The sequence below is a fragment of the Amia ocellicauda genome, chromosome 22 (assembly GCF_036373705.1).
Source record: "Amia ocellicauda isolate fAmiCal2 chromosome 22, fAmiCal2.hap1, whole genome shotgun sequence".
Classification (NCBI taxonomy): domain Eukaryota; kingdom Metazoa; phylum Chordata; class Actinopteri; order Amiiformes; family Amiidae; genus Amia; species Amia ocellicauda.
This window is the reverse complement of record NC_089871.1, coordinates 14,960,165-14,983,890: the sequence shown is the minus strand read 5'-3', so window position 1 is coordinate 14,983,890 and position 23,726 is coordinate 14,960,165. Positions and strand designations below refer to the sequence as shown.

General features: G+C 42.7%; 2 protein-coding genes across 2 annotated transcripts; one reads left to right on the top strand and one right to left on the bottom strand.

Moving 5' to 3' along the window:
• Positions 1 to 24: 24 nt before the first annotated feature.
• Positions 25 to 16,779, bottom strand: abhd8b (abhydrolase domain containing 8b). The gene is made up of 5 exons (XM_066695386.1): positions 16,473 to 16,779; positions 4,574 to 5,325; positions 4,146 to 4,316; positions 3,573 to 3,789; positions 25 to 3,300 (listed from the first exon to the last, which is right to left on the bottom strand). The coding sequence occupies exons 2-5, from the start codon at positions 5,314 to 5,316 to the stop codon at positions 3,073 to 3,075; spliced, it is 1,359 nt and encodes a 452-aa protein (XP_066551483.1). The 5' UTR covers positions 5,317 to 5,325; positions 16,473 to 16,779; the 3' UTR covers positions 25 to 3,072.
• A 1,121-nt stretch (positions 16,780 to 17,900) lies between these two features.
• mrpl34 (mitochondrial ribosomal protein L34) lies at positions 17,901 to 19,216 on the top strand. The gene is made up of 2 exons (XM_066695966.1): positions 17,901 to 18,068; positions 18,506 to 19,216. Exons 1-2 carry the CDS (start codon positions 18,010 to 18,012, stop codon positions 18,819 to 18,821), a joined length of 375 nt encoding a protein of 124 aa, XP_066552063.1. The 5' UTR covers positions 17,901 to 18,009; the 3' UTR covers positions 18,822 to 19,216.
• The last annotated feature ends 4,510 nt before the right edge of the window (positions 19,217 to 23,726 follow it).

The following is a 23,726-nucleotide window of genomic DNA, read 5'->3' as shown; positions in this document are numbered from 1 at the left end:
TGGGACCAAAGCTGAGAACCACTGTTATAGCCTATATTTAGTTTTTTTATGTTTTATTTTTATTGTATGTGTTTTAGAAAGATTTCAAAGGTGATTTCAATTAAAAAGCTTGATCACTTGATAATTTTGTACCTGGATAATTGATTATACAGACTTGGTTATTTTCCTGCAGTAAACTGGGCCAATTCGATTTTGAATTTGAGGTTTGATTTGATTTATTTTTAAATCTTAAATAATGTATCTAACCTGATGTTTCTGCAGTACATGGATTTGATGTTTTTTTAATGAGAGGCTTATAAAGGCCCTTGATAACTGCTTATATTAATATCTGTTGCCTTTGACATTAAGGAAGGTGTATTTAGCACCATCATATTATCCCTTGACTTTGCAAACCTCAGTCCAAATAACACTGATCATCAATGCTTCAATTGCCTTTATCTTGAAGATGCGACCCTGCTAGAACTAGGATATGTGTCATTGCAAGTGTCAATATATATCTATATTTTTGTCCACGCCCCCCAGTGCAGCTTTGGTAAATTGCCATTCGTTTTGTTTAATTACCCTCTGTAATATGAAAAATATTGCTTTCTTTCTGAAGGTATGCTGTATGTAAATAATAAAAAGGAGGTGCAGAAAAACTGACAAAGTGAGTAGAGGTGGCTGATTTTGGAAGTCTGAAGTGTGGCAGAGTCCAGAGCACATGGTCCTGTCCCCACTGGCTGCCCGTGTAACAGTCTAAAAGACAGGAGAGACTCCTGCAAAAATTCACAGCTCACTGCCCATCTGCAATATAAGGTAGAGGAGCTCTGGAACTACAGATAACATGGACGAAACAGCAAAGCTATATACAGTACAGTACACTGACATTGCTTAACACAATGATTTTATGGGATACACAAGGGACACCAGAAATGTATCTACCCTTGCGAGACTGGGCACGCTCAGGCATGTTCAGGTGTGTTTCTGAAGCCGGTGTTTTTCCCCTGAATGCACGCAAAGGTCGCATCTAGAGAAAATGCGACGTGTATCAGACGAGGCTGCTGTTGCATTCTGGGCTCTATGGATGTGGCCATGTTTTTGATTCTTCACAAAGAAAGGGGAAGCACCAACTCGGACCCAGGATTTACATGATGGGAGGATTTTGCCAAGCTCCTTTAGAGGAGTATCAGCCCTTTTGGTCCCAGAAGTGGCAATCGGATAGTCTGCAGAGAATACAGTGAGACCTATGCTTGCCGTAGCCACTCATTTATCGTACTTAGTGAAGAAAAACGAGGGAGTGAAGGTGTCAAAAAGTCAGACAAAAACAATCTGGATGCCAAATCAACTCTTTCAGAAGTTTTGTTGCAAATCTACTTCTTTAACAACGTTGGGCGTCTAATTTCTAAGAAAAATACTAATTCCTTCTGTATCAAGGTGTGGAGATGAGCCCTCTTTTCAGGTTTATTCGTGATTGGCTTTGGGGAATCAGAATACAGTGACAGCACCATCGAGTTCAAAAGTTTTTTCAGAAACCAACTGATCCTTCTCTTACAAAACCTACTCAGGTAGACCATGTTTCTGGTGTCCATTGTAAGATTCTGTATGTGTCTTTATTATATATATATATATATATATATATATATATATATATATATATATATATAATAGAGAGAGAGAGAGAGAGATATATATAAAAACAAAGCATTTTAAATCACAAACACATTTTTCATTTGAGAACATACTTGGCCTCCGCTGCATTTGCAAAACCCTCTTTTGTTTCAGCAAAACAGGTCAAGGAGGAAAGATTGCACTTCTTATCTCTGCATTGACGCACCCCTTCGTGTTCAGCACTGCCCCTTCAAACCACCCCTGGGGTTTATGTTTCCACCGCGCAAGTTTGATTAATACATTGAGGTGGGGTTCAACTCCATTTCTACCATGCAGTATTTGCTACCGATTGATTGTCAGACATTTGGTTAAGGAAGAATGAAGATGACTTCTAATACTGAACTCTTGGTATGACGTGAAGAATAATGACTGAACCGGAGTCTGATAGATGTCTGCATTAAAAAAAAAAAAAAAAAAGTATGATTTTTGGGTAGAGTTTCTAAATTACTTGTTACTTTAAATGCCAAAAAAGCTTCCTGTTATGGTGGAAGCACAAATAATTACTTTTATTCACCACTTCATGCATTCTTAGATATTCCATATGCAGCAAATAAGAGTTCACTCTGCAAGTTTGAATTTGCCGCCGCCTTTGAAAGGGGAGGAAAATTCAACGGTACAAGTAGACAAGCGCCATCTTGTGCTTCGTCAACAAATAAGAGAGTTTACCATTTTAGAATTCCCAATTAATAAAGGAGTACTTCCTGTACTCTCCTCGTTAGAGAGAGGAGAGTGACCTGAGCAATTTAATTGGTCTCAATTTCAGTGAATCAAATCAAAACATGAGGAACACTTCCCTGGAATGTGCAGTGCATTTGACTTGACAGGGTGTAAAACCAGCCTTTTAAATGGGAAATGGGGTATCGTTAGTGACCTGAACCTCAAGGACCTCCACATTCAGAAGCATCTACAAGCCAACAGAGGGTCAGGACAGAGACCGCAGTCTCCCCACCCTGAAACCGGCACACCTGATGCTCTCACCTGCCCTTTTTTCCTAAGCAAACTTACCAACCCACTCTCACAGACTACCAACCATACGTGGGTCCCCAAAGAAAGAAAGAGTAACTCTTGGACTCCAGTTCACTCTGTGAGAAATGACGTGAAGATCCAATAGGAAGGAAGTTCTTTGGGAAGTGTGGCATAGAACATTTTAACCATCTCCATAGCTGCCTTGACTTATTTTGATAAAAATGTATTTTATTTTCCCCCTTTGATTGGCTTCCTTTCCTCCTTTCTTTCTCTCTTTCTTTTGCGCTCGTAGGAAATCCCAGACACTCGACCAGACTCAAGCTCGGAGCCCCTGGTGGCCCCCTTGGCTCTTAAAAACAGCTCTCAGCACTGTGGGCAGACAGCACCCACCACAGCCAGCCATGGAACAAGCCCTTGGATTGGTTCACTTTGGTTGCAAAATAAAAAGGCTCCCATTGGCTACTTGTTCTGGGCCTTGTTCTCTGGAGGGGGCGGGGCTGTTTCAGCAGTGGGAGGAGTCTTGTCAGGAAGCGGGGGATTGTCCTGGGTAGGCGGGGATGTGCTGGGGGGAAGGTCAGGCTCCCACAGGAAGAACTCGTGCAGGAGTGTGTTGACCGTCTCCGGGCACTCCATCATCACCATGTGACTCCCTTCATCGATCACTTTCAGGAAGGCGATCAGGAGGATCTGCAAAGGGGAGGATGGGACAGCAACCGGTGAGTGGAACACTAAGACCAAGAGGACCTCAATAGAGGGCATTACTGCAAAGTGGAGATGTGAATATTAAGAGATATTCCATTATTTAAATTAAAAGAATTTGTGATGGTGTCAAGACATACTATATAGATTACCACAGTGAAGTAGAGCTGAAAAGTTGCTTAGTGGTTTACTGATGAGTAAGGGTAGTGCTTGTTTTTTGATCGGTACAGTAACATACTAGTTCCCATTTCCCTAGGTACCTCTGCCATGCGCTGATCCTCCTCGATGGGCACAAACTTATCGTGCATGCCATGGACCAGCAGGATGGGCACGGTAAGCTCGGCGTGGTACACCTCGTCCCCCTCTGGCCAGTACTGCCCACTCATCATGGCCCGCAGCACAAAGGATGACACGTTGAAGGCATTGCCCTCCTTCAGCAGCTGCTTCTCCTTGGCACCTTGACGGGCAAAAGCCGCTCTAATGGGTAAGACACACACAAGGTACCGTTAACCAACTGGGCTGGGTCATGAGTTCGCAGGAATTGAGTGCGGGCAATATGTTACACAATCAGAAATGCTGCCAAGAAATGCAGGAAAATGACATGACACTGACATTTTGTCCAAAACCATATGGCATCTTGCCACAGGCATGTTTTAGTTACCAAATATATGCAAGACTTTAGAAAGGTCAACAAATGGTTATGGGTTTCTGTGACCTGGTTAGTATGAAGTCTCCAGGAATACTAAATAATTACAATAAACAGCATTTACTTTCTCCATTGTCCTCACAGGTATTTTGGTGTACAACCACAATAGAATGGATGCGTTTCTTACTTGAGGAAGCTCCATGCCAGGCAGGGGGACAGGCAGTGAAGGACGCAGGTGGGCAGGTTGAAGATTGAGCAGAGGCTGGGCTCCAGGGCAGTGGGACCCCCGCCATTGATCATCACCACTTTGTGGACCTGCTCTGGATATTCGTGGGCAAGGAACGTGCAGAATGACACCCTGAAACCAGACAGAGATGGAGAAATAAGGGAAGGCTGCTCCAACAGGAGGCAAGAAGAATTACTTACATAGTAAATAAAACTGCATGGACCCCAGAACTCCACATCTTTCTAATACCTTTTGACCGGATATTATCTTAAAATCTTGTTACGGTAAAGTACTCTGATGACAGACACGCATACTCGCCACCAGAGACAGGCAGCTGGGTGTGAAAGAAGACAACAGTATCTGACAAAACAGACACACACTTTACTGACCCGTAGGAGTGACCAATGAGAATGTTTCGTCGGCGGGCGTAACGCTTGAAGATGGACCTCAAGTCCTCAGCCAGGGCGTAGAAGGTGTAGGCAGCGGCGATCTGGGGAGAGGAGCTGGCACCGTGACCAGCCAGGTCGGGGGCGATGACCTCGTAGCCCAGACGGGAGAAGAAGTCCAGCTGGCTGCCCCAGATGTCCATGGAGCCACCCACGCCGTGGATGAAGAAGAGAGCCACGTCCGTGTGGGTGCCCTTGCAGCTGGAGATCTTGCGGTCGCAGTCGATCATCACTGTGCGCTTGGGTTTGCGGCGGCGGCGGCGTTGCTGGCCAGGGGCTGGGGATGCAGACTTTGGGTCAGGAATGGGGGTGGAGGTGGCGGCGCTGTTGTAGTCAGAGAGCTCCACCTCCACTGTGCTGCTGGGCTCCGTGTTCCCGTTCTGGCAGTGCAGGATCTCGGAACGCACCACGTCGCCCAGGTTCTCGATGACCAGCTGCCCGTTGCGGTACACCGTGATCTTGCGTTTGCAGTGCACGGTGCCACCCTGGCCGGGAGCCTGGTCCACCACCTCTTCGTCCCCCGGGTGCCGCTCCGGGACAATGTGCCTCACCCGCAGCACCCGCCCCGGCTTCACCTCCACGAACTCGTAGCCATCGCTGGGCTCAGAGCTCTCGATGGGTACCACCACGTTGGCAGACTTCCCGGTCAGGCAGCACAGGATCCCGTCTGTGATGCTTGTCAGCATGGCTCACTCCTGCGGGACACAGGTATGGTTTCATTAACATCCTGTATGACTTTGGGGGAGGAAAGAGCAGGGAATACATTTTCCAGTAAAGCCATGAAATGATATTGGGCAATCAACAGATAAAACCAATTATTTGGAAAATGAAAAACTGACATTGAACCAAACCCTTTCTTACTGAAGCTCTTAAAGTAGTTTACACCTTCGAATGCCAGTTTTATCCGTTATATTCGTAGTTTTCATTTATCCGTAGATGTTAAAATAGAATTTAATGTGCGTAGAATGGAACACAGTGAACCTTTCCATTTTTGCTGCAGACGCGGGGGAAGTCTAAAATTGCTGCAGCAGCGCACTTAGTGAGTGATGGCTTAATGCACTGAGCAAAGGATGAAGAAAGGATCAGGCAAGCAAGAAGAGCCAACACATCAGTAAGGGCTGCTGTCCTCAAATCACCCCTTGGGTGTTTTGGGATCAGTGGAGTTCATGTGAGGGGAGGCTAAAGAAAGCAGGGAGCTAGATGTTTCCTGTCCTGTCAAGCCCTCTTTGAAATGGAAAGCAAGACCTTTCATCAGCAGGTGTCACAGACCTCAATTAAAACAAACCTTGGACTACACTACCCAAAATAACATGCTAATAAGTGCTATTGTAGGTTTGAGAAACACCCTTTGTGTTTTCAAATTTCAAATGAAAAATCAATACAGCACTAATGCCCGTCCACCCGAGCAGCACGCTTTTTGCTCAGATAAAAGGACTGGATCTTATTAAGCCCCTCACCCAAGATGGATCTTATTAAGCCCCACCCCTGAGCTGTCCAGCTGGTAGGGAGCAGAGGTGTTGACTGTCTGCAGCCTGTATGAGGACAAAGGCCCAGCAGTCGGGCAGATTACACCAGGAGCTTTACAGAGGGTGTTTATGGGGAGTTTCCATCTAACCTACACACAGCTGTGCAGCCCTGCAATGCAAGCTTACAAACATAATGGGATAGATTTCATTAGCATTAAACTTTTTTTTTCAGATTTGCTTCATAAACCTCACCAAACAATCATTCTATATATAATCCATTTTAAGCATGAAACCGGACCAGTTTATTTTCTGGTCGTTGTCAGCTCAGCACCCCAGTACTTTTTTTTTTTGTTTGGGGTTAAGAAACAGTAGTTAAATGGTGGCTTGTGATCCTAACTGCTAATCCTCCGAGACGCACGCTGCTCCATTCCAACATGCCTCACTGCCGCAGAACAAAATCCTCATCCATAAATCATCTGGAGTCATACATTTTTTTTCATTTATTCATTTTTGCTCCCAATTCCCAGTTCCCAGACAGCTCTTTCAGTTTTCTTTAACTAACTGGAAAAGCGGGAAAACTAACTTTGGAGTTAGGTGTGTATCTACATGAATTTCTTCACAAGCCTCTTTTCTTGTCTTTATATGAAAATAAATGTATCAACGTGCTTTAAAACCTCACCAATCCCACTAAAACACAGAAAGGGAAGCACGTGGTTACTGTTCATTTGATTTATTTAGTTCGGTTACACGGTTTATTTGAACTGTGAAGATCTTCCCCAAGATTCAAGTAGTCAGCAAACAAAGGTTCAAGAGCCCCTGCTTGTGATTACTTTAGCCATTGTTTATTTTACAAAACAAACAGGCCTGAAGCTCTTCAGAACTAGAAGTGAACAATATCAGGACACAATATATGTTTCCAAAACCTGGGTATGAGGTTCTTGCTTCACATGTATAAACTCAGAGGAGGCTTTGAAGATAAGTCACAGAATCATACGTCCACCTCCCTGCGAACTCCAGTGTATTAAGGGCCACAGCCAGTTATAGCACAGTGCAACGGAAATAGACACAGGCCTACTGTACTGTAGATGGACTCTTCCACTTACTAAACAGAAACTCATGAGATTTTCACAGAGTAGCCAGTGCCAAATGGGTAATGCACATTGAGGGCTCATGACAGAGCTCTAGTGTTCCCAAATGGATGTGTTTTGTATCACAAGTTGTAAATATAGATGTGCTTCTTGGTTAAGGAGGACAGACTGGAATGCTCTCCCTCTGCTGATGTCTTACATGAAGTCAGGAGTTATGTAACGCCATCTGGCTCCACAACACTATAGAAAGTAGTTGGGTTAGTTGGTTTGTTTTTAGTTCATTTAATACCTTTCATCTTTGAAAATGGAAGTCAGCATCCCAACCCCAATGAAGCAATACATACAAATGTACATGAGCAACAACTTTGGGGAAATCCATAAATCCATTTATGCCAGAGCGAGACTTAATCAGAGTTTAACCTTCTGATACAGTGTGGGTGAATCTGGACTGCTTAATATGGGGGAATGACACTGAACACATTCAACAATATGTATATTTTTAAGTTACTTGTGTACTAGCATACCCAATATTTAATCATACTGCATCTTCAATTCCAATAATGTTGACACCTTACATACTGCATAAGATGTATTTATAAGTATACTATTAGGTTTTAGGATTAGTATTAGGTTTATGATTTTAAATACATAATCCTTCACCATCCAATAAATAGACATAAATAGACATTGTGAACAAATCAGTTTTATATGCCAACAGTGTCAGTAGGTTTAATATCGTCAAAACTGCAAAGCAAGTGGTTATATAAGATATGACTAAGCAGGCTGTTTAATTTAAGGTGGATGCTTACTGCACTAAATGGGTCAGTGGCAGGAAAACAACTCAATTCAATGGCCCTGGTCATTTATTTGTTTATAATCTGTTTTGGCTTTTAAATCTCCTAGCATTATGCAGCTGTTCTGTTAAGGTCAGAATTATTACTTTTGGGCAGGGGGTTCACCTGTAGCAGGCACCAGGAGTGTGGACAAGCTCGTGGAAAGCTGAATGATTAAAAATAGCAATCAGCAATTCAGTTTGCCTGCCCCCCCCACCCCGGAAAAGGAAAACGGTAACATTTTGTAACAGTGTGTCCCATATTTTGAAGCCTGTTATTATACTGTCAGGTTCCTCACTGGGAATCTGTAATTTGGCTGTTGGTTTCTTTCCTTTTTTTCCGTTGCCGTGACAATAGACAGGCTTGCCGATTAAAGATCTTCATTCAGAGCTTCTAAATGGAGAAACAGAACTAGCAGCAAAATCCCATTTCCCCCACAATCAAGCAGTGGCTCCATGAAATCACATTTTTCTACAAAGAATATTCCTTAACTTGACTCAATTTCTAATACATGCAGCCAGCTTTCAAAATTCAAATTGACATCAAATTAATGAATATATACAGTGTATATAAATTATATAATCCTCTCTCATAATATATATATATATATATATAATTATTCTATACAATGCATGTTTGCTTCATACATTCTAGTTAGAAACAGCATTAAGTCTCAAATACCTGATTTCTTATCAGACACCCTTATCCAGGGTGACTTACAATTGTTACAACATATCACATTATTTTTACATTTGTACCCATTTATACAGCTGGGCATTTACTGGAGCAATTTAGGTAAAGTACCTTACTCAAGGGTGAACCCACAACCCTCCACTCTAGAGTTCAGAGCCCTGACCACTACTCCACACTGCCATCTGCCAATCTGGGATTGCACTAGACTTAAAAATGCCAAATAGTGTGAAGTTGTGAACAAACATACATGCATGCACACGCACACACACGCACATGCACACTCACACGCAAAGGAAATGTGTCATAAATGAACAGCTGAACAACAGGTGGTGCTAAATAATAATATTAATAATAAATAATGCTGTTCATCAGAAGTTGGCTTTTTAAATGTTTCCAGTGAAAAGATGAGTTTAATCAGAAGTGTTTTGGCTTTTTAAATGTTTCCCGTAAAAATATGAGTTTAATCAGAAGCTTTGTGCTTCTTTGTTGAGGAGGACAGACTGGAATGCTTTCCCTCTGCAGATGTCTTACATGAAGTCAGGAGTTATGTAACGCCATCTGGCTAAGCAACACTATAGAAAGTAGGAATTAGTTTGCTTGTTTTTAGTTAATTTATTACCTTTCATCTTTGAAAATGGAGGTCAGAATCCCAACCCCAAAAAAGCAATACATACAAATGTACATGAGCAACAACATTGGGGAAATATCTCAATTCCATAAACCCATTTATGCCAGACTGGGATTTTCAGAGTTGATACAGTGTGGGTGAATCTGGACTGCTTAATATGGGGGAATGACAATGAACACCTTCAAAAATATGTACATTTTAATGAGTTAAGTTACTTGTGTACTAGCATATGCAATATTTCTTCAGACAGACATAGAAGCAGCAAGGAAGACCACATAGGACTGCAGGTGCCCCCCACAAGAGTTACTATGCTCTAGTGAACTGAGGACCCTATCACTTCCTCCCACCCAGATGGCTAAGCGGCACGGTCTTGGCTTCCAACCTGCCAGGCTGAAGCTCTTTTCAATCTCAGTTCAATCCTCTCCGAGACCCTTCTGCATTAGTCTGCTCTCTTGCGGCCGACTGTAGTGGGATTATCTCTCTCTGCCTCCCCACCTCACTGCTCACACTGAAGGTCCAAAGACGGGCACCAAGACTTCTCTGTATGGTTTCCCTTACATCTCTAACAGACCTCCCCCTCCAACCCAAGATCCCGCAGAAAAGTCTTCTGCACATGTCAGCCCTGGGTGTCTTGCTGCAGGACACCAACAATCAGTTTATAGAAAGGGAATAAATAACTTCATTTTTGTTGTAGCCACCCTTGAACTAGACTCCAGGGCTGGTTTAATCCAGAGTGAGTTGTGCTTCTGCAACAGGGGGTAGGAATGAAATAAAAACAGTGGCGTCTTAGATCAGCCCCTAAATCCCCCAGAATCCTTCAGTTTCCAATCCCTCACCCAGCATCGCTCTGCGGGACTAATCCTCCATCTGATTGCCTCGCGGTGCTCAAAATATGAACGCATGGTGGCTGAATCCTGACTGGCACTATTTTGTGATCCTCTTACAACCTTACCGCTAGTAGAATGATTTCTTCCCTTTTTTCAATCTGGTTATTTATTTGATTGCCTTGCTTTTCATATGAATTGGTACCATCTTCTCACTAATCTGGAAGTGATCTGCTCCAATGAAGAGTAGCACCATGACCTTACCAAGATGGCACTCCCCTCCTGTTGAAAATGTGTAGCTCACCTGATAGTATCTATATTCTGGTCTTCCCTCACAATTCATTCAATCCCAGAGCTCCTTTTTGCATCTGTGTCTTCAATGTCACATGTTTTTCTGGCCAGTGGATGGTGTGGGTTAAAATCACAACACTTGTGCCCAGGTGTTAAGAGGTGACTGGGCCTGTGAAGAGTTAAAATGACCCTTCTGCTCTGGCAACCCTTCACTTTTAAAACTCTCTGTCCTACAAACACAACCCAAAAGATTCCTCCCTGGCATTCATCCCCAAGGTCTCTTTAAGACCAACACAGACGCAGATACATTGGCCAGCCACTGAAGGAGACTAAGGTTTGTTCCTGGACCACTCCTTCTCTACACACCCTCAAACCCCCTCCCTTTCCACTTCAGCCTCTTCCACTCCTCTCGCCAGCTTTATTTATTATTTAAAAACCAGAGCAACGATGTCTCTACATTATTAATATTCGGCACTGCATACACAACAAACCCTGAGTGGAACCAAGGTCTTGTCGTGACGTCAAATACAACTTATATATATATACTGTGTGTGTGAGTTTGTGCATCTGTCACCAGAATGGGGGCCTTTTACCCCACGTAGAAATGTGGTACAGGAGTTACTTATGAAATACTACTGTCTGAAATGTCTTTTGAAAATGTTTACGGTATTTTTAAGCACATTCCAACATTTCCTCCTCCAGGAATCATTGTCTATCTTTACAATGCATCCAATAACAAATGAGTAGCTGCTGTCTTGCATAAGGCTCAATCCAAAGAGATTACAAATATCACTTTACCATCACTTTTATTAAACCACTTCACTATAGCTTTTGTAAAAGAAAACCTGCATGTACAGACCACTTTAAGTTTATATTGCGATTGTGTTTTAAATGGAGTCCCCTTGGATAAAGACAATGGACAAATAATAATAACAGTATAATCTGTTGGAATCCCTATAGGGTTGTAAGGGCTCTCACGACTCAATTGACTATCATCTACAGTACTCTAAGTGTACATTTATATCCAGTGTGGTGGTGGAAAAAAAAAAAAGACTTAAGTGGTCTTCAGGGAATGCTGTGGCGAAGGACAAATGTCCCCCAGACTCCTCCTTGCTGGTCCTTACCAGACTATACATACTAAATATTGTGTGGAGCATCCATCAATACTTCTATTGAACATATAGCAAGATTATCGGCCTAAACTCTCAGCGAAGATCCAGCAATGCATGTATTTTCCTTTCATCTAAGTGCTCTCGAATTCCCAGCGGTGACCGGGCTGCAGGATAGCCCCAGGGTGCCCTGACCCTCTCACTTATAATTGGCACTCTTCTGCCCATTAGAAGTTAAACAGAGTCTTCCCCTGGCAGTCTTTCAAAGCATTGCCAAAGCCCTGCCCGTATCATCACATACATAAAAAGCAATCTGCCTCATAGCACTCTCTTCTTAATGAGTGTTTCTTCGTCTTCTTTTTAAGTGCATTTAAAAGCAATATAACTACTGCTGCTATGACTGAACAAGGGAATCCCCCATTAAGTGCAATCTTGGCTTTAATAAAAACAATATGAGATCAAATCAAATGGTTAATGCCATTGACAGGCAAGGCTGATCAATCCATTTCAAATGCTGCAGCGAGATTTCCTTTTAAGGGTTTCCTTGTTCAGAAACTTCCAAATCTCGTTTTCGATGAACAGGTCTACAACCGAAGTGCATCAGGGAATTCTGGGAAAGGTGCTTGGCCTAAGTAAGAGTTCATTCTGTCTCAAGCTAATTACATTATTGAAACCAATGCTGGGACCAATCAATATTTTAACTTGTCATCTCTACATCGAAGAAGGAGCTTGGGTGTCTGTATGAAACTGGACTGACAATAGCATGGCACGGGGCTTCAAAAAAGGTATTGTGAAGTGGTAACAAAGTAGGTGATATTTTACAAGCTGAAAACAACAAGGATCCATGGTCCCAATGAATAAGTAATGGCTGCACCACACACACAGGGGACTCCCAGCAACTGCAATATTTAACAGGCTGTTCAGTATAAATGTTCCCTGTATGTAGGTAGGTGAAGGCTGCCAAAGACATCCGCAAAATGTGGGGTTTTCCAAAAAAAATTGGCGTACCATGTGTGAATTTATTTGCCCATTACTTGCAAATGCTCTAGGAAGATCTTCATTGATGTGAAATGTAAATAACCATTATGATCTGGGTGCTGCCATGTTAGGATTAGACTCTATTGATTGAGCCAAGTTGCAGAGAAAAAAAATGTTACACAACTGGAAGAAGTGAAGCTTTTGCACTTTTATATTTGCATATAGGATTTCAGCCGTTTTCAAACTGGGATTACAGGCTCATGCATTTTAACTAGTTCTTAATTCTTCGAGAAGATTACCATCCTTACTGTGCAGGTGTATCTATTGCAAGTGTGCCATGAAGGTCTCTTTTTAGGGATTACACAGAGATCCACAATTTTTGTTACATAATTAAACCCAAGATTATGGCTCGCCGCCTAAAAGAGGCAGTGTGCTGACAGTAGACAGTTTCTCTCTCTCTCTCTCTCTATCTATCTCAATAAGAATGCTGACGCTGACGAATTGTTTGGGGAACAACAAATGCAGAGCTCGAAATGCCCAATAATCTTCTGTTCTTGGCAGCCTGTCAGTCTGTGCATTTGCAGGCCGGTGGGCATTGTGTTAGTGCTTTAATAGCCCGCCTCCTTGAAAGTGTTCAGGGGCGACTGACTTGAAGGTTACTGTGATCAATCGGCAGTTTCTGCATGTACCACAGGGGACTTGGCTGGGACAGTGCCTCAGAGCAATCACGAGGATCAGGAACAGAGGGATCCCAGCTATGGTACACTGCAGCTGTGGGAATAATTAGCATTTCTCCGGCAAGCTAGCTCCAGGTACTGCACCACAGAAACGCCACAATACAAAGCTATACAAAGCTTCAGCAATATGCCCTACAGTTATTTCAGCTGATAAAAATGAATCTTTCTGCACAACAGCACTAACATACTACAGTGTAAATCTGAGCAAGTTGGGTTGATGCATGCTAAGACACCCTGTCCCCAAATTAAGACAGTCCAGTATGCTCACAGTAGAAGGTTTTCACTTTGGGCTGACATAAGCAGCACCTTATTTTTGCATTGAAGAATTGTCTTTAGGCATTGAAGGAAAACAAATCCAGCCTTTCAAATTCTCAAAGGGTTTGTCCAAAAAAGCCAGTACTTGCCTTGATGAAGGATGTCTAGTATGAGAAATAAACAGATTTACAAATACACTGCATCTAGATTACAGTGCATAGCTGGCTGATAACAGATCGATCCTGTAAAGGGTTAAAAACTATCCACAACCCCATCGGCTCAGCCGTGTGTGAGGCACAGCTCCAGCAGCCGAGAAGCTGGAGTGCTCAGATGCCGCTGCACTGGCTACGATGACACACATTCTCCATATCTGCAGGCATCAATGCATAAATTCACTGTCTGCATAAATGAAGAGTTGTGCCACAAAAGGGAAAACACTCGCCTAGCACAAAAATAGATGGCTCTCCCTTCTCCCCATTGTTACACAAACCTAAAAGATATGACAAAGCATTTTTTTTTAATTACTGAATGAGGGATGAGGGATTACTGAATGGTCTAGTTGTGTTGTGTCATGATGCACTGGTGCAGAATGGCTCTTGCAACTTACTGCAACTCCTGTATTGAATTACTGCTTCAGCTGAAACTGGTCCTTGGGTATCCTTGGCTGCAGTGCACTGTGCAATACGAACAAAAGGTGGGTGTTGTTTATCTTTATCACAACCATTCCAGACTCTGGGCTTTCCCCCCTATTTAAAAAACACAGGAAGAGCGAAAAAAGTAACATTCCTCAGGGAACTGTCATCGCTGTTTGGAGTACTGTGTGATGAATCAACTCTAGTTGGAAATGTGTAACACTGACTCTGATCTGAGCAATAATTGACGTGACTTCTCTCTGTGCTGTTTACAAGTTAAGGGGCCACAGTGTCTGGCTAGTGTTGGTGTCCACACGTGTGTCCCCAAGGACCGGCAGTGCGTGTTTTGGGAAACAGACAGCCTTGTCAAAGTGCAATGAACCGTTTGTGTCAAATAAAGACAAATAATTATTCTTAATCACAAAAAGTGCCTCATAAACGTAAAGGTCTCAGCTTTAAATTGGATATCCATTTCCTGGAAGATGGTCTGGTTTGTTTTTATTGGTGCTAATCCGTCTACATGTTTATTTACTATTAACAGTGCAGTGGGCATGCAGTGGCTAAAAATACATTGTCCTAATTAAGTTAGAAGGAACAATCCTCTGACAAACATGCCAACAACATGTTTAGTAACTGACCATTGTAACTAGTGGGAGGGTCAGTTATTTTTTTGTCCAGTGCAGAACCTCTATGAATGTAAAGTTAAATAATGCCGTATGGCCAAACTCAAGCAATAAGTCCTTAGATTTACTTGCAGGTGGTGTTCGGTTCTTAAATGTGTATATTGAATGCTCCAAAGTTATGAAATATCCTTGCTTGATTGACCTTTACTAGTGGTTTAGTGGTGTGTGGATTCACAGGAAGTGGACAGGGGGTCTCTGGTATCAATAGCATAACTAAAGGTTGGTGAGGGGACGGTCTGAATATCCAGTCTTGTACCAATAGCATATCAAAAGCTATTGATGAAGAGTGAGGAGACAACCTGCCTAACACACTTTTGGGAGGGGTGAGTTAATCACCTCCGAAAGAGGTATGGCTGTGGGGAACTACAGCCTATATCCTGGAATGAGGGAGAGAGGGGTGAGGTCTCCGTTGTCACCTGTATGGTCACAGGCAGCTGCCACTGGCTACTCTGGTGAGTGGGCTGGTCACTCTGGATGGTGGAGTTGGACAGGGGTTCAACTCAGGAAAGCTGACTTCTCCATCTAGTCTTTGTACCAGTTTTGACTTGCTGTACTCAGTATACCCGTATACTGTGCTCTATATTCTATGACAACCTGAATTGTCTTAGTTCCAGTCACTTGTACAGGAGGTCCCATTACTTACACTCTGTAGTCAACACAATGCTCTGCAAATGCTGAAGAAAGTCGATGTTGTGTTTAATGAAAATAGAAAATACAAAACAGAAAAGGCGGATCTTTTGATGTAGTTTGAACATGCATCACAATAACACCCATAAACACTGCCATTTATTAAGATACATATTGCTGTGGGTTCAAATATCGTTTCTCAAGCAATACGTTAATTGGTATGTAATGATATTGCTGATTGGCATTTGACCTGCAATAATTGAAAAGTGGGTCACATTTTGAGCAGCTTCATGCTGATGTGCCCCCTCGGCACACAAACACACACTTGCTAGGTAGTGATGCAGAATAACCAGTTGAATATCTGCATTTAACAACGAAGGGGAAGAAAACAGTGCCATTCTGTGATGTTATCTTTACAGTTTATTTGGAAAAGCATAGAGAGAGAAAGAGAAATACATACAACAAAACGTCTATTGCATAATACAGGGGTAGTCCGTCATAGTACCAACTGTATAATATAGGTCGAAGCGCACACACACACACACACACACACACACACACACACACACACACACACACACACACTACCTATAACTAGAGGCATTTTGATTGACTGACCAACACGACTGATGCAGCAAATGCGATAGGGGTGCGTTGAAAACCGTGGCGGGTCAATTTAAGGACAAATTGCATATTTGCAAACCTGTTGTAAATACATACACGCCATTCAAATGAGGATCATGACCATGTTAAGGCATTTCTCATCAGAAGAATAACAACAATCTGTGTTGCGCAGACGAGACGACATGTCAGCTAAAAACGTAGCCCATGTTTTCTTGCAATACCTACAGCGCTGACGTACCTTTCCATATTACATCCACATATGCAAATATTTGGATCACAGAGAAAATAGCCCAATTAGCACATTCTTCTATCACAGAACTGCAGAAAAATACCAACACCATGATCAATCACATGAAGAAAAAACAACAACTTACCTATAGGTTATTTAACCAGAGCTGCAAAATGCACTGCACACCTTTCCAAAATCCTGGAAAACAATCGTAGTGGATTGAGACAAGCTAATCTGTTGCAGCCAATCCAATAATCTCATTTAATTGGAATCTGCTGCCCTATCCTTGTTGTTTTTTTTTTTTTTTTGTATCCAGCAAAACTGGTTTACATGGTCTGACCTAACAGAAGTGCAGGTGGGATGCGGTGGGAAGGTACACACACTGCCATTCTGGGATGCCCATGCACATTATGGATGTGCCATGGAGTTGCCTAAATCCCCATCCCGTAGAAAAGCGCAGCCCACTGAATCTGCGCTCTCCCTTTGCCCTTGTGTTCTGTATCCATAGAGCTGTGTGCCGGCCCCACGTCGCCCGTGATTGACAGCAGCGCCCGCCAATGACCGTGACACTGCTGCTGCGAGCGGGCCAATCGGGTGCCTCCCCAGCCTGTTGCCAAGGGAGGCGGGCCGATTCAGGAAGGCTACAGTAGCTGCTTCCATAGGAATTCCAGGCGGTTGTTCTAACACCTGCACAATTATTATGCAACGGTCATGTAGTCCACGTTTTGTTTCCTCAATTGCACACTTCAGACGCAGAGTACATTAATTAACCCATTTCCCGTAGGAACACATTTAGCTAAATGCCACTCACATAGCGGTGTCTGTGCTTCGAGGATGTTATAGTATTATTGCCGTAGTTTCTGTTTTCATTGTAAAATGCACGCTTTTTTCTAAAGCTTATTTATTTAGCACACCTACATTATATGTTATGTAATACAAAAAAAAGGATGCATACCATTTTCATTGCCTACATACCTCACACTATTGGGAACATCTATGTTTCGCTTACACCTGCATTCGTTTATGATGTTGTGCAATGGTTTATTGACACACGTTGCATAAAAGGCTTTTGAGATCATAAACGCGTCTGGGTCTAGTTTAAAATGCACAAATGGTTGCAAATAAGCAGGGCAATCTGCCGTGGAGAACAAACCATCGCAGCGGATGCGCGCTGCCTACTTTCTGGGGATGTTGCGCTGCTTCTGTTGCTAGGCAACGGTCTCCGAGAGTGCCGAGGCGCCTGAGGACCACCGGGGTGCGAGCCTGCGCAGTGTGCTCTTCATGTGCTCTGCGCATCATCACACACTGATCTCGCTGGGTTTGGGCAGGTTGTAATTCACGTGTGCGGGTTGGGTTTTGTAGATAGTACATAGGAGTAGCTGCATTAATAATACAATAATAATTCAATTTCACAACGTCAGAATAACTAATTGATATGTTGCCTTTATTGTTAGCGCACTAAATGCCTATTTCATCTGTTAGTTGTTGTTAATGGGATGTAATAAAGGGGCATCTTTCGTAACTACAATTCCCACAACACACCGGGCGCCTATAAGCTACCCTCCCATTGGCTCATTCTCCTGGCCAGTCACAGTTGCGTGTGCTCCGTGTGTTCGGTCTGCGTGAGTTTAGAGTGACATTGCCAAGGAGCAGTTGCTTTAAATTAAATAATTAGAGACATAATGAATTTCTTGAGACCGACCTGGCTGTTGTTTAGCGGGATTAGGAGCAGTCCTTCCAGGTAATGCGTGACTTTTCATGAAAACCCCTATCATTGTGTAGTACGTAGTAATTACTGTAAGCGTGTGTGCTGATTTCAATGCACCGGTAGTAACCAGACTGACGAGGGGTCGTGTACCTGCACTGTTTATTCGGGTAGTAATACTGCGCCGGTGTCAAATTTAGAGAAACTGTTTGTAGTGTAAATTTGAAAGAAAAGTATGGTGGCCTACTGTGTTCTTTTTCTTTTCCTTTTCCTTTTCCTTGTCTTGTTAATGCAGTGCTGCTATCGCTGGGTTTGCATTACAAATAAATTAAGCAACTGGTATGCAGAATGCAACCATATAACAATTACACTTCCACTTACTGACATTTACTGGTCCTTAGAATATAGGATAATTAGCAAGAGTTGGGTGTGTGAATCCATGCCAAGTCACAGAAGCTGGTTTCTTTCCCCAGGGTCCTTCTGAAGCCCAGTCCAGTGTCCAGTGCTTCTAATCTCCGACAGGCCAGCGGCTGGATCCTGTCTCGGGCTGCCACTGAGTGTGCGGCCTTCCCCTGGGGCATTGTGGGCCAGGCGGAGGGGGCGGGGGTCCTGCAGCAGCTCCCCTGGCAACACCAGCAGATCCGTACCCGCAAGCGTGGCACGGAGTACCAGCCCAACAACATCAAGCGCAAGAGGACCCACGGGTGGATCAAGAGGATCAGCACGCGGGGGGGCATCGAGGTGATCCTGCGCCGGATGCTCAAAGGGCGGAAGTCGCTCACACACTGAATGGCAAACCCGTCATCGTCCGGAAAACACCACTGCCACTCAGTTTCACTATCCCGAACTTGCTCAGACTCAGCTTGGCTTCAGGGCCAGTGATCTTGACTTGGGATCCTGTTCTTCTCTCAACATCTGGAGTTTTGCAGCTGGACTGGACTGTGCAGACACACGTAGGAGGCATTTTCACAAAGGCCTACTTCAGTTCTAAATATTGTCTGGTTTTACATAATAACACCCTAAACTTTTAATTTGTAATGCATTACCCAATGAGACCAAGGTTGTGTTGAATGGATATGACCTGAATCAGCCCATTTATACATGAAGGACATGCTGCCCAGAATGATTGTGTTTTTTGTTTTTCTTGAATGGATCAATATTTAATAAAATATTTTTTCCCTGAATGTTTGCGGTTTGACACCTTTACTACTATGTCATCAAAATGGATGATAGCAAATTGCTACAAAAATCTAATCCTCAAATTCAAAGAAATAAGTGTAATATAGTTGTGGACTTTAAATAGTTATTTCTAATTTACATTTTTAAAGGAAGGCTAATTGCATATTTACAGGTCTTTTAATTGTTCTCTCAATATTTTGCATTTCGGACTAGTTATAGAGCTTATTTCTTCTTGAGCTGTCCTACCACTAAGCACACAACTCTGAGAATTGTACAGTATAGCCACCGAAATAATTCCTGCTTGTATTGAACGTGGGATTGAATTATCTCTTGGACTGGTTTCAAATGGCTGGACGCTGTACCATCCTCATAATCCAATGTACTCTTGTCAGTTTCTGAGAGCTTCATATAAGGCAATTATTTTTTAATTGTGTTCTGCATTTTTGCTGCAGAGTGCATTGAAAGGGCAGGAAAGTAAAGATTTTAAAGTTTTACTTTGGAGCCCTAAATTATCCAATCAAAGTACTTTACAGTTCTCAGAGTGCTGTTCTGAACCTGCTAAAGATCTATCTGTCATTCCCTCTGCATGTCCACTTGGAACAGGTTTTCCACAATGTGTCACTCCTTTCTCCCATGTTTAGTGTGATCAGATTCATCTGCTATAAATCAGGGCCCAGGTACTTGAAAACAAACTGCATCTGTTTACAAACTGCAATATTTCCTGTTTACAATACTGCCTTCAACTGTAAAACCATCTTGACAGCATTGAAGATGTGTGATAGTTAACAGCTTCCAAAAACCCACTTCAAATCTCTCCGGGAAGGGAAAAGCCCACGATGAACGGCCTCTTCTCCTCCGCAATCTTACTGACGGTCTTCCATTCCGTTATTGCCTTACAGAAACGAATTACTAACCTTGCTAACGTTCACAAGAAGTGTGATGCCAGATTTTACAGAAGGATGAAAGGAGTCCAGCTACACTATTACTACACAGCTTCTCAAATTAAACCCCACCGTATGCCAACCTTTGGGCGCCCACAGACTCACTTCCGGGCTAATTAGGAAGTCTTTTCTGTTTGTGTCAATACGGAGGAGGAACTTGTACGTCAGTTTGATAATAAATAATACCGGGGGAGTATCAGGCCACAAGGAAGTGTAGCTGAGCATCACTGCTGTTAACCATCTGTGCACTGTAGTATATTAGCTAAATCATATAATTTGGTTTGAAAGCAGCCTTAGATAACAAGACTGTTTTGTGTATAGCTGTGTGACAAGGGTCTAACTGACTCAAATTGTAGCCCGTGAGCTCCTTCCAGGTGGTCTACAGAAGGCTTACTCGATTAAATGTTTCTGTTTAAATTCCTAGTATACTTCTGTAAGGGTTAGAATTGTGTTACATAAATAGATTCCTGTAGCTGCTGATTTAACTGACATGAAAACGATGGTTTTGTTGATCAAGCTGCCAAATTGAATGATACTAAATTTGATCAGTTCTGATGGCCAAGGAATGTGTCCCACCAGCTGTGTGGAGAGACCGAGGCGGGAGTTGGGTGACTGGGTGCCGGGCCGAGTGCAAATCTGACCAGCACAAAACATGCTGCTAAAACAAGCTTTGCCCCAGGCATGCTGAAGTGTCGTTTTAATTTGGCTTTGTTGTAAACTGATTGTCAGGACACCAAGGCAAACGGCTGGCAGCTGTTCACTAAGCCCCAGCCTCGGGATAAAAGCTGACTCATTTTTTGGTGGGTTATCAGATGCTGCTAAACTTTTCACCGCTTTGAGTAAACAATATGTTTCGTTGGCACATGTATAAATGAGCTAGTAAGAGAAAATTGAACAACGGCCATCTCAGCCTCCCTGTCTGCTTAATGATGCAATTATTAAAAAATAATATATGTTTCTTTATAAAAGGTTTAATGCAACATATTTACCTACCATACATTTAAGAGAGATGCAGTACATACGTGACAAACACAAAGCCTTCCTCTTCCCAATTCAATAAAACAATGCCAACGAGAAAAGGAGAAACAACCAACCAACCAAACAAATCTTGGGAATAATATATCTACCTATGTACTGATATTAGCTCTGATTGTCTCAGTAGCCAGAAGGTCCTTAAAGTAAAATAAATTGTCCAAACTCGGGGCACTTGCATTTCTCCCTTCAAGTGCCGTGCAGTTCTCTGCCCTTGAGATGAGAATATTGTACATGGCTGTAATTGAGAGATTTGTATTCTGCTGGCCGGTCAGCCTGTGCTGTTAGCAAATGAGATCTTCTGGGGTAATCAGGTTAATGTGAGGTTCTGCCATCTCAGACAGCCATGGCGTCCTTCCACTGGCCCCTAAAAGCTTGCTTGATTAATGGCTCCATGTTTCAGCATTGAAATCCGCTAAATGTCTCTCCATGGCCCTGATCTGCTGGGGAGTTGAGAGATATGTATATATATGCAGGAATGATCGGCATCATAAACTAAAACTAAAATCTTTAATTTACAAGTTCTCTCCTTCTCCTATATCTAAATCCCTTCAGTAATGAATGAGGAATGTATGTAGGCTGTACTGTAGTACAGTGGTTGTCAACCCTGGTCCTGGAAAACCCCCTACCCTCCTGGTTTTTGTTACAACCAAGCTCCCAGTGACTTAATTGAACCCTTAATTGAACTAATAATGTCCTAAATCAGAGCCTTTTAATTATTTTAAACAGTAGGGGGATTAAGTATAGAATTGTATAAAGAATGTATTAATGAACCATCTCTTTTATTACACAATTAAAAAAGTCAAATCTAAGCAATATGTCACTTCAGTTAAGGGTTCAATTAAGTAATTTAGAGCTTGGCTGGAACAAAAACTAGCTGTAGTACAATAGTAACTGGGCTGAACTATCAGTTATTATTATCTCTGTTCAGAAATTGATGTCGTTATTTGATTGAATTGGTACAGATGTAAACTTCTAAACATTTTACCTTAGCTGATGCTTTCAGACTTAGAGTGTATCACTGAAATAATCTATCCATGCCCCCTTCTTAAGGTCCAGTTTAGCACATGATCCGATCAGCAATGTATTTGAATGCTTAAGGTGGATGAAATTAGAAGAGACCAAATCTATACATTTAGAAACGCTCTACAACTAGGGTCCCCCCAGTTCCCGGCTTCTGATTGCCTCAGCGCATCGGAGCAGACACTTTCTCTCATTAACCTACAGCTGGCAGTTAGTATTCCATTCAGGCTGCTTCGCCGGCTTTTGACATCCTCCCAAAATGCCACTTTTGATCCACACAACCCAAGGATGGATAAATCTTTCATCTAAATGTATAGTCTGAGAACGTGGCTTCATTCCACTTGGCAGTTTGGGGGAGGCTGGAAAATTTTTCAGCCAGACTTAATCCAAACATTAGGTATGGGGGGGGGGTCATGCTGATTCATGTCTGTGTGCATAAAAATGTGTGTCAGTGCTTGTGTTGTGTGGGTGGGCATGTTGTGTGTGTGTGGGTGCTTTCCCAAACATAATTCTCCTGTGTATGACCCATATTTAATTTAACTATTTGTTGTGAACTGTTTTGCATTAAAAAGAGGAAAAGAGAGAGAGAGTAATTGGGGGAGATTGCAGAATAAGCCGATTATATCTGTGGATGGAGCGTCCTGTCAGAAAACAGGAGTCTGTCTGTACATCAGATCTCTGCTTACCTTATCCCCCTAGATATTGGGGTGTTCTCGTCAAGTTGGGGCCTTGTCAAAGCTAATGAAACATCTTTTAGATAGGGTAGCAATAGTCATACCATTGAAATACAACATTTCCTTGGCCGATAATGTGGCAGATGTGGACTGGAAGGAATGCAGCCGTAGATGAAGGCCGGTACCCCACTATAGCATCTGGATACAGTGTCGTTCATCAATGCTAATGGAGCTGCATTTATAGACTCCAGCCGCCTGCCTGTCTGAACACAGCAGTGGTTAAATTATTCATGTTCTCACAGACTCCAAGAGCACCCGGGCTGCAATCAAGCTACTTAATATACCAGGCTCAAATATTAGAAAAGATTTAGTACGTTAAAGTGAGGTTTAATTGGGGTGGGGGGGCCTTCAATGTTTGACAACCTTAAAATCCAATAAATCTGGACTGAAAACCCCACAGGCTGCGTTAATCCCTTCCTTTTATTACTACCCTCATCAAAGTGTGGGTTTAATTAGTAGTCCTGTACTGAACACATCACCAGCTGAATTCAGAGCAGCGAATGCTTCTTTAAAGTGAACATCATCTTCATTTCAGTGCTTTCTTTTTTTCAATACCTGTCAGCTGTCACTTGGATTACTAATTCCAAAGACAACAGGGCGAGATCATTTCTGTACCAGCTTTATCCGGGGTCCTCAACTGAATTTGTCCAAATCCTACCAGAAGAGGGCTCTGGAGATTGTTTTCCTGCGTCAAACCGCATGATAAAAAATAACTACAATTCCCACGATGCAACGCGCGGGGAGTCTCCCGCCGCCATGGCTTCAGGCCCCGCCCTCTTGTCACA

Bases quoted from the DNA above. Each gene is read 5' to 3' on its own strand.
- abhd8b (XM_066695386.1), bottom strand. From the start codon at position 5,316: ATGCTGACAAGCATCACAGACGGGATCCTGTGCTGCCTGACCGGGAAG. The intron at 3,790-4,145 runs GTAAGAAACGCA...CTTACCCATTAG, and splicing joins CTGGCATGGAGCTTCCTCAA to AGCGGCTTTTGCCCGTCAAG. The intron at 3,301-3,572 runs GTACCTAGGGAA...TCCCCTTTGCAG, and splicing joins AGGATCAGCGCATGGCAGAG to ATCCTCCTGATCGCCTTCCT.
- mrpl34 (XM_066695966.1), top strand. From the start codon at position 18,010: ATGAATTTCTTGAGACCGACCTGGCTGTTGTTTAGCGGGATTAGGAGC. The intron at 18,069-18,505 runs GTAATGCGTGAC...TTCTTTCCCCAG, and splicing joins ATTAGGAGCAGTCCTTCCAG to GGTCCTTCTGAAGCCCAGTC.